This window comes from Glycine soja, chromosome 6 (assembly GCF_004193775.1).
Source record: "Glycine soja cultivar W05 chromosome 6, ASM419377v2, whole genome shotgun sequence".
Lineage (NCBI taxonomy): Eukaryota > Viridiplantae > Streptophyta > Magnoliopsida > Fabales > Fabaceae > Glycine > Glycine soja.
This window is the reverse complement of record NC_041007.1, coordinates 24832239-24842356: the sequence shown is the minus strand read 5'-3', so window position 1 is coordinate 24842356 and position 10118 is coordinate 24832239. Positions and strand designations below refer to the sequence as shown.

Genomic DNA, 10118 nt, shown 5'->3' with positions numbered 1-10118 from the left:
TGTCATGGAAATAATGTGGGGCATCCCTTTTATCCTTGAACCAAACCAAACCCTGACATGTATCATGTCTAGCCATTCTACAAGTCTTGAGCCGAAATCCTGACTCACCATAAACCTTGACCCAGGGTGAGAATGTCAATCCTTACCCTCGGAAGCAAAAAAAAAGGAAAGAAGGAAAATTTCCAATCAAAGAGAAAGCAAAAAAAGGAAAGAAGGAAAATTTCCAATCAAAGAGAAAGCAAAAAAGAAAAGAAAGGAAACTCCCAATCAAAGAGTGGGAGAAAGCAAAAAGAAAAGAAAGAAAATTCCCAACCAAAGAATGGGAGAAAGTAAAAAAAAGAAGGAAAGAAAGCTCCTGATCAAGGATCGAAAGAAATCAGAAGAAATGTGCAGAAAGGTCTTTGGACCGGACAATATCTGTACAATACAGAATTGTCACCAAATGAACAAAAAAAGGGAAAGGAAACCATGACCTGAAAGTGGTCTTCTCCCTTTGATTACCAACCAAAATCTTGTGCGTCAGTGACTTGTTCGCCTCGCGCAAAACCAAAAAGGAAAAGGCCAAAAACACACAAAAGCCGAAAAACCCACCAAAAGAACCCATTCCCAAGGGAAGTCCTATTGATTCATGATCACGCATGTAATTTTTGATTTGATAGGAAATAATTTGCAAAGTCAAGTCATGACATATCTATGGTTCGGAATTAGGATGAAACACTTACCTGTGCGAGATTGATACACTTTGAGTGATTTTCTTCTATTTTTGTCGAACCCGGTGTTTCCTCTAAATGGTCATTTAGAAACGAAATGCTAACATCCAAAATCTCATTTATGGTTATGGGGGGGTTTCATCAGCAGACTCTCCTTCCCCGGTAGACGCATTGTGTTTCACTCAAAAAGGCATATGCTGCTCTAATCAGTTGGAATATTTGTCTCTTTACTAAAGCATGTTTGCATTTTAGTGGAGAAAACACCGAGACTTTTTCAAGTCTCACAAGTTATCCAGAACTACGTAGGTCTGAGTTCCTCATTGGAGGATACGTAGGAGCAAGAGCCTCGCTTTTGTCGACCACACCACCTTTTGTTGCCATGACCCAAGAGCTGGTAACCTGCGGAGACACCTTACAGTTATCCGCACCTCGTCATTCAGTGACCCAAAGTGTGATTGATAAGCAGAGGCCAATGTGGTCATCTGCGCCCTTTCCGGAGATGTCAGCATCTTCCGGTGGAGACTTTTTCAAGTCTCACAAGTTATCTAGAACTACGTAGGTCTGAGTTCCTCATTGGAGGATACGTAGGAGCAAGAGCCTTGCTTTTGTCGGCCGCCCCACAATCTCTGTCATACTGACCCTGAGGTCATGTGACATGCGGAGACAAAATTTGGTCATTCCGCACCCCTTTGCCATTCAGACACAGTCGTGTCCGATGGCATGCAGAGACAAATTATGGTCATTCTGCAACCCTTTTGTCATCCAGAGGCGGCGGGCCCGATGACATGCGGAGACAAAATTTGGTCATTCCGCACCCCTTTGCCATTCAGACACAATCGTGTCCGATGGCACGCAGAGACAAATTATGGTCATTCTGCAACCCTTTTGTCATCCAGAGACGGCGGGCCCGATGACATGCGGAGACAAAATTTGGTCATTCCGCACCCCTTTGCCATTCAGACACAATCGTGTCCGATGGCACGCAGAGACAAATTATGGTCATTCTGCAACCCTTTTGTCATCCAGAGACGGCGGGCCCGATGACATGCGGAGACAAAATTTGGTCATTCTGCACCCCTTTGCCATTCAGACACAGTCGTGTCCGATGGCACGCAGAGACAAATTATGGTCATTCTGCAACCTTTTTGTCATCCAGAGGCGGCGGGCCCGATGACATGCGGAGACAAAATTTGGTCATTCCGCACCCCTTTGCCATTCAGACACAGTCGTGTCCGATGGCACGCAGAGACAAATTATGGTCATTCTGCAACCCTTTTGTCATCCAGAGGCGGCGGGCCCGATGACATGCGGAGACAAAATTTGGTCATTCCGCACCCCTTTTCCATTCAGACTCAGTTGTGTCCGATGGCACGCAGAGACAAATTATGGTCATTTTGCACCCTTCGTCAATCGTGGCCGACAAGCCCGTTGACACGCGGAGATTTACATCATCTTCCGCACTCACAAGATCTGTCATACTGACTTTTGAGTCACGCTGACGGGCGGAAATACCCGAGTGGTTATCCGTATAAACATTCTTTTGCTATCTGTAAGACAGAACGCTTGATAGCATGCAGAGACTGACATCGTCTTCTGCACCTTTTGTTCCCTCGGGAACAACAAGTCATTTGCATGCGAAAATTTTATGGTCACCCGCGACTCTCGTCAACCAAGAAGAACGAAATTAGTGTCTTATCTTTACTTTCCTTTTATCTCCAATAAAAGACAAGTAAAGAGGGGCAACTGTCATACCCTAATTTCGTCCGGGGACCTTTGCTTGATGACATGCGACCTTTGTTTGGTCCTTGTAAGGTGCTTGGCACCCATCATTAGGCAATTTGTGAAATTCCGGGACATGCCAGAAAACAAAAGAAAATATTGATGCACAATCCGTAAGGTTCCGTGACACACCGGAAATCAAATGGAAGCATCGTTGCATAATTAGTGAGGTTCTGTAACATTCCGTAAGTCAAAAAAGGGATGATTATGTAATCCGCAAGGTTCCATAACATTACGGAAAGAAAACAAGTATCGTTACGAAATTCGTAAGTTTCCGTGACTTTACGAAAAAAGAATCACAAAAAAAAAAGCAGAGGGGGTGTACTTAGTAAAAATGCGGGTGCAAATAGCAACCAGGCCCACTTGGACCCTCCAGAAGATTCCTCCAGAAGGCTGTTGCTTCTGGAGGAAGCAACCCTGCTCGCCTGGGCGAGCTGGGTGGCAAGCATCTCCCCTATTTTGCTATAAATAGGGGAGGAAGTGAAGAAGAAAAGGGTTCAGCCCCTTAGGCACTTCTCTCCCTTTCGAATTTGCTTGGAAAAATTGTTTCCGTGAAGAAAATCTAAGCCGAGGCGCTTCCGAAGCGTTTCCGTAACGTTTTCCGTGAGGAATTTCGCAAACGTTTCGACCGTTCTTCGACGTTCTTCATTCATTCTTCATCATTCTTCGATCTTCAACGGGTAAGTACCTCGAACCAAGCTTTTCGATTCATTCTATGTACCCGTGGTGGTCCATATTGTGTTTCGTGTATTTTTATTCTCGTTTCATTTACTTTTTATACCTCCTTTTGACGTGCTTAAGCCATTTTATTTAAGTCATTTCTCGCTTAACCTAAAAATAAAATAAATTTCCACCGAACGTTTGAATTGTATTATCCGTTAACTTCGGTTAAAACGAATTCCGACCGTTCGGTCGTGCCGTATCCACGTTGGAAATCAAAAAGAGGTAAAATAATAATATAATAATAAAAAAATTTCTTTTAGTAAAATAAAGCGAAAAATCAATCGGACGTTTTCGCTTTGGGATTTCTCATTCTTAATTGAATTGATTAATAACTAAAGTGAAACTAAGGCTAAAATCAACTCGCCAAGTCAAGCTCGTCCATAAAAATAGGTTTTTGAAGTTCGTCATTTCAATTTCTTACTAAGTAAAAAGGATCATTTTCAAGGTCCAACGCCTTAAAATGATCACCTCTTAAGTAAAAAAGAAATCACTTGATAAAAAAGAACTACGTAGGTCTGATTTCCTCATCGCAATTGAGGAATACGTAGGAGCAAAGGGAAACACCCTTGTCGACCACAAAAAGAGGAAAAATATAAAAAGGGTATAAAGGATATAAAGACATAAAAAGGGAACATAAAAAATCAAAGTCATGTTTGCACATTCGATTAAAGGCTGTCGTCCCTTGGGACGGACGTGTGGGGTGCTAATACCTTCCCCGTGCGTAAATACAACTCCCGAACCTTTCACTTAAAAGTTCGTAGATCGCGTCTTTTCCAGTTTTTCGGACGTTTTCCTCAAATAAACGTTGGTGGCGACTCCGCGCGTATTCCTTTCGTGGAACACGCATCCCGCGAGTCACGCGTCGCCCTCCCACCGAAGAGTAGGTTGCGACACACTCAAAGAATTTTAGTGTAGAGGATGAAGTTTCTGTCCTTCTTTTAGGTTTAAAATTGGGTCACTTTTGATTTCCTTTGACTCTCAGAAACTTGTTGAATCTTTTTACAAGCAGACTAATATCTTCATCATTATCCAAGTCAATTGAATCTTCTTTATCACTGTCTTCTTGGATTGCAGATGAGGCTTTAAGAGCGATTCCTTTCTTCTTCTTATCAGTTTCTTCATGCTGATTTAATCTTAGTAATTCCATTTCATGCTCCTGCAATTTTCCAAATAATGTAGCAAGAGACATACTAGATAAATCTTGAGATTCTGTGATGGCTGTTACTTTTGGTTGCCATTCTCTATTAAGACATCTTAAGACTTTATTTACTAGATCTTCATTTTGAAAAGTTTTTCCTAGAGATGCAAGATGATTAACTATGTGTGTGAACCTCTTTTGCATGTCTTGTATACTTTCATTTACATTCATCCTAAAAAGTTCATACTCACGAGTTAAAGTGTTTATCCTAGATCTTTTAACATCTGATGTGCCTTCATGTGTTACTTGTAGTGTATCCCACATATCCTTAGCACTTTTACAATTTGAAACCCTAAAGTATTCATCTATTCCTAAGGCAGCTGTAATAATATTTTTGGCCTTTAAATTATATTGTACTAATCTTCTTTCTTCCTCAGTCCAATCTGCTCTAGGTTTTTCTATTGTTGCACTTCCGGCTATTATAGAGGGAACATAAGGTCCTTGTTCTATGGCTTCCCAAATATTTAAATCTATTGCCTCTATAAAGATTTGCATGCGGGTTTTCCAGTAGTGGTAACCCACTCCATTAAAGATGGGAGGTCTATTTATAGAATTTCCCTCGGGAAACAAGTAGTTTGATGAGGCCATAATTCTTGAAGCTTCTAAACTTTATACAAGAATGAAGCTCTGATACCACTTGTTGGACAAGTGGCCTCAGATATCTTAAGAAGGGGGGGGGGGGGGGTTGAATTAAGATATAACAACTTATTTCCCCAATTAAAATTCTATTTCACTTTCTATTCAAGTTATAAATTCCCTTAATAATGAATTTCTTAAATATTGATTCAAATAGAACAATTTGAATATGAATATAAAACAATAATAAATAAAGGAGTTTAAGGGAAGAGAAAATGCAAACTCAGATTTATATTGGTTCGGCCACACCCTTGTGCCTACGTCCAGTCCCCAAGCAACCCGTTTGAGAGTTCCACTATCTTGTAAATTCCTTTTACAAGTTCTAAACACACAAGGACAACCCTTCCTTTGTGTTTAGAATTCTTTCACAACAAGAGACCCTCGGTCTCTTAATCCCTTTTCAGAATGAAGAAGAAGAAAAGAAGAAATCTCTCTTTAAAGAGATTGATTGAACAATTTGAGCACTCAAATAATTCCTTATTGAATCACAAGTAATTTGGCCAAGGAATTTTTAAGAGGATAAAACGATTTGCTTTTTAAGAGGATAAGACCTTTTTGTTCTGAAAAACTCTTAGCAAATTCGTGTCCCAAGTCACACATATATAGGCCTTTGACAGCCATTCAAGAATCAAGTAAAAAGATGTGACTGTTGAGAATATTTTCTGAAAAACTTCTCTGGTAATCGATTACAGTATGTGTGTAATTGATTACAAGCTTTAAAATTTGAATTAAAAACGTTCAATAACTGCTGGTAATCGATTACCATATATGTGTAATCGATTACACAGTACAAATTTTGAATTCAAATTTAATAGCTGTTGTAAATCATTTTTGGCCACTGGTAATCGATTACATCCTCTGGTAATCGATTACCAGAGAGTAAATCTGTTGAAAAAACCTTTTTAACTTAGATTTCTTGGCCAAACCTTTTGCGACTTCAATTGGAATTCCCTTCCTATTTAATATACCCTTCCTAAGATTCTAAAGACTGTCTTGATCATTCGTCTTGAATATCTTTGTCTTGAATAAATCTTTGAGAAGCATGTGATTCATGTAATCCTTTGGCATCATCAAAACATTCAGCTTGATCCTTTGTCTACAAAACCTTCGCTCATTTTAAAATTGAAATTTAATTAGTAGTTAGAAAAAACCATTAAGAAAAACCTCGGCTCATTCGAGGACACAGGTGAGTAGTTAGAATGATTTAAAATGGTTAAGAAAAGCCTTGGCTCATTTTGGTAATGCATCCACCTCCTGATTATAGACATTTGATAAAATAGTTATTTGATAAATTTTAATTAATTATTTTTAAAAATAATTACATATCATAAACAATAATATGTTAGCCCTTTTAATTATGAAGTTATACCAGGCAATTTTCGTGCATTTCACTCCCCTCCCTTGTACATTATTTCTTTCCTTTCAAACAAATGCACCCTAAATTATCCTATCTTGAAACAAAATATTATTGGTTAGAGTAGTAGTGGACTAAATCTGTTAAGTAAGGTTTATATTATGGTTTTCTGCTCCATGCCTAGGAAAGACAATTTAAGATTTTTATATAGTTTTGAGCTTCGTAAACTCACGCATAAGAGCTTGAAGTTGGTCTTCTTAGAGTATACTTAACTTTGTTATTTTTGTAATATTTAGCATTTTTAAAAAAATAAGATTGAACGTGAATGTTACAAATCAAGTTGATCCGTAAGGTTCTTTCGGATCATGTTGATCCGAAAGAACCTTATGGATCAACTCTATCCGTAAACTGTCTGAACAACGTTTACGGATCAAGTTGATCCGTAAACTGTCTGAATATGCATTTTAAAAATTGCTAAATCTGAATTTGGTGTGTTTTTGTTTCTGAAATTTGCTGCTTACTTCATCAAGGCTATTTTTTTTTGTCACAAGGTGTTCATTTGAACTCTGAACAACGTGAGTACTTTATATATTCGACGATTTTTTTTTTCAACGTTTAGTATTACTTTGGTAGAAGAGTAAATATTACCTATAATTTGGATCATTCTTATTAGATTGTTGTCACAATTTTTTTTTACCTTAGTCACAATTTGGTTGTAAATAATGAGATGTTGACATATAGATAAATAGTATATATTGATTAGCATGAATTATGATTATATATAGATATATTCTCTTTCAGGGAAATGAATGAATGAGAAATTAATAAAATATTATTTTCCTTTTATTTTTTTATAGTCTTTAATAGTGTTTTTCTTAGGAGTAGATTAGCATAGTTTTTTGCTCTCTATCAAGTCACTAATACTAAATGTTGCATTTTGCTTTGTTCTTCACGCATGTACATTATTTATGGTATTATAAAGGGGTTAATCTTTCAAGCACTATGGAAACCTTGTTATTTTGTCAAAGTAAATTGATGTTAATTTACAGCGAGAGGTGATAATCTTACCAAATTTAAGGTAGTAATTGTGAACATTCCACTAGCCGCAATAATCGAATCTTTGGATTCCTTGATAATTATTGATTTCTTGCACCCTTGGGAACAAAGTTATAACTATTGGTTCATGTAATTGATGATTAGAGATATTTTCCAAACATATGATAATGACAATTTTCTTCATTTAAAAAATTCCAAAAGATACCTAGTGCTTGTCTGAAATTATCCAAATATTGGCATAACTATTGGCTCACATTTGTTGCAATTGCTCATCACTATTGGTTCCTTTTGTGTTCCCATTTTCTCATCCTTTGTTTTTCACCCTGTCATTCCTTATGCCACCCCTATGACACGTCTGCCTTGCTGCACTTAAAAAAATCCTCCCCATGACACCCTCTCATTCCATCTTTCTCATATTCAGTCACTCAACCGTGCTTTCAATGATTTTAATCATTCTCATTTGTCATCTGGCTTTGGTGGGTTTGTGAGACTCACGCATGCCAACTTGTCTGATTCTAACTTTGAAGGGGATATTCCTTCCCAAATCTCTCACCTTTCCAAATCAGTGTCATTTATAAGCAATGCATATATCTTAATTTCAAAGTGAATATCCTTTTTCTACCAAGTAGTGCTTGAAAAAAGATAATGCTTATATGCGTTAGACCAATGAAATTTGAGAGAATGAAATCAATGATGGAATTTGTGGTACTCATTTGTAGATCATGGTTAGGACCAGAGGATTAGGTCGTGCCTTAGGTCACGTTACTGGCAGAGGTGTGGGCAGAGGAGATCATGATGATTCTGATGATGCTTCGCAGTGTCGACGACCTACTGCATCCGCAAGAAGGCAGCAAGTACTTGTGACTGCGGTGCACGATGAGCCAGTGGTCCCTGTGCCAGATGTAGAGACTGACGTATTCTCGAATGACCCGATGGCACCATCTGATGTAAAGGACATTGGGGCAGACATTCCTGCAGACACAGGCGCGCAGGCTACTGAGGATGAGCATGAGGGATTTCCAGGTGGTCCAAGCGACCCATCCGTGCTGACCCAGTATGCGGGTCACGTTGCTTGCAGCGTATGGACGGGAGAGGTATTTATAATATTTATTTTTAGTTACTTGTTAATTATACTTTAAGATTGAAATTAGTTTTCCTTTAAATGATGATTTTAACGAATTTTGCGTTCCTTTATACTTCAATTCAGGAGCGTCCTGAGTTGAAGTTATCCTCTCACAGGAGGAAGATCCATAGTTTAGGCAGGCATGTCCCTGCCATTGAGAGACTAGTTGCTGGGACAGGACTAAGTCCTCTGATCACATGTTCGGTAGACACTAGCGATCGGGGACTTTTGTCCTCGTTTGTCGAGCGGTGGCACCAGGAGACGTCTAGTTTCCATCTCCCTGTGGGAGAGCTGACGATCACCCTGGATGACGTCTCTTCACTTCTACATCTGTCTGTGGTTGGCGACTTGCAATACCTTTCAGCCCTTACACATGGATGATGCGGTTAAGATGTTGGTGGACTTATTGATGGTCTCTGCAGAGGCTGCCAGGGCTGAGAAAGGGTAGTGTTGTGGATCGTACGTACGCCTGCAATGGGTACGTGATATCTACGAGCGTCGATGCCAGGCAGGTCATTGGACAGTTGTGGCTCGCGCATATCTTCTCCATCTTCTGGGTTGCACTCTGTTTGCTAACAAGAGTGCAACCAATGTGCATGTTGTGTATTTGGAGGCCCTTCGTGACCTCAGTCAGACCGGGAGGTACGCCTGGGGAGTAGCTGCTCTGGTACGACCAACTGAACGATGCCTCTATCAGCAGTAGCCAACAGCTTGGCGGTTAGATCACACTGCTGCAGGTAACAAACATGTCTTTCATTCGTTGAGGTTCAACAATGTTTAACCTTATATTTTGTTAGACTTTCATTATTAATGTTTATCATTTTGATGTTACCTTTGTAGTGTTGGATATACGAGCACTTTCCCTCAGTCGCGGAGTCCACTGCTGATCAAGACTACAACGAGGATTCACCGTGTGCCTATAGGTGGATTGCGACGAAGAAGACCATGAAGAGCATACGTACACTGGCATACAGGGAGCGCCTGGATCAACTCCGGATTTCGGATGTTTGTTGGATCCCATATGGGGAGCACCGACCGGTCCGGGACTTCCATTTGATTTCATGCTATTCCGGTCTCCTGCGCTGGGGACCCGTTGCTGTGTATTACCGACCAGAGAGGGTCGTGCGGCAGTTTGGATACACCCAGACCATTCCTGCTTCGTCTGTTGATTCATGGGTGTCGTATGATGATATACACGACAGTTGGATGCACTACTCGGATCATATGGTTCCAGCAGGTGAGGTGTGTGTTGTGCTAGGTCAGTGTGCCAGCGACTACATGGACTAGTTCTTCCGCATCTCGCATCCTTTCATGACACCAAGCCAGACATCAGATCCTCTGCCAGATGGTCATGCTTTGCAACCCCGAGTCGTCCCTCAGGCCCCACAGACAGATATCCTTCACGTGCCGGAGCCAGGAGCATCGTCTACATCTGCGAGGCCCGCTGTGAAGGAGCCTAGACATGCAGTGGTAAGTAATACTAATAATTTATGTCAATATTTTCATGATAATTTGTGTAATCTATTTGTTTTGTATTTA

The 10118-nt window shown here is 40.0% G+C and overlaps 1 protein-coding gene across 1 annotated transcript; it reads left to right on the top strand.

The window, feature by feature from the left end:
- The first annotated feature begins 8178 nt into the window (after positions 1 to 8178).
- On the top strand, positions 8179 to 9866 carry LOC114416030 (protein MAIN-LIKE 1-like). The gene is made up of 5 exons (XM_028380913.1): positions 8179 to 8550; positions 8664 to 8918; positions 9002 to 9091; positions 9160 to 9246; positions 9420 to 9866. The coding sequence occupies exons 1-5, from the start codon at positions 8179 to 8181 to the stop codon at positions 9864 to 9866; spliced, it is 1251 nt and encodes a 416-aa protein (XP_028236714.1).
- Positions 9867 to 10118: the final 252 nt, after the last annotated feature.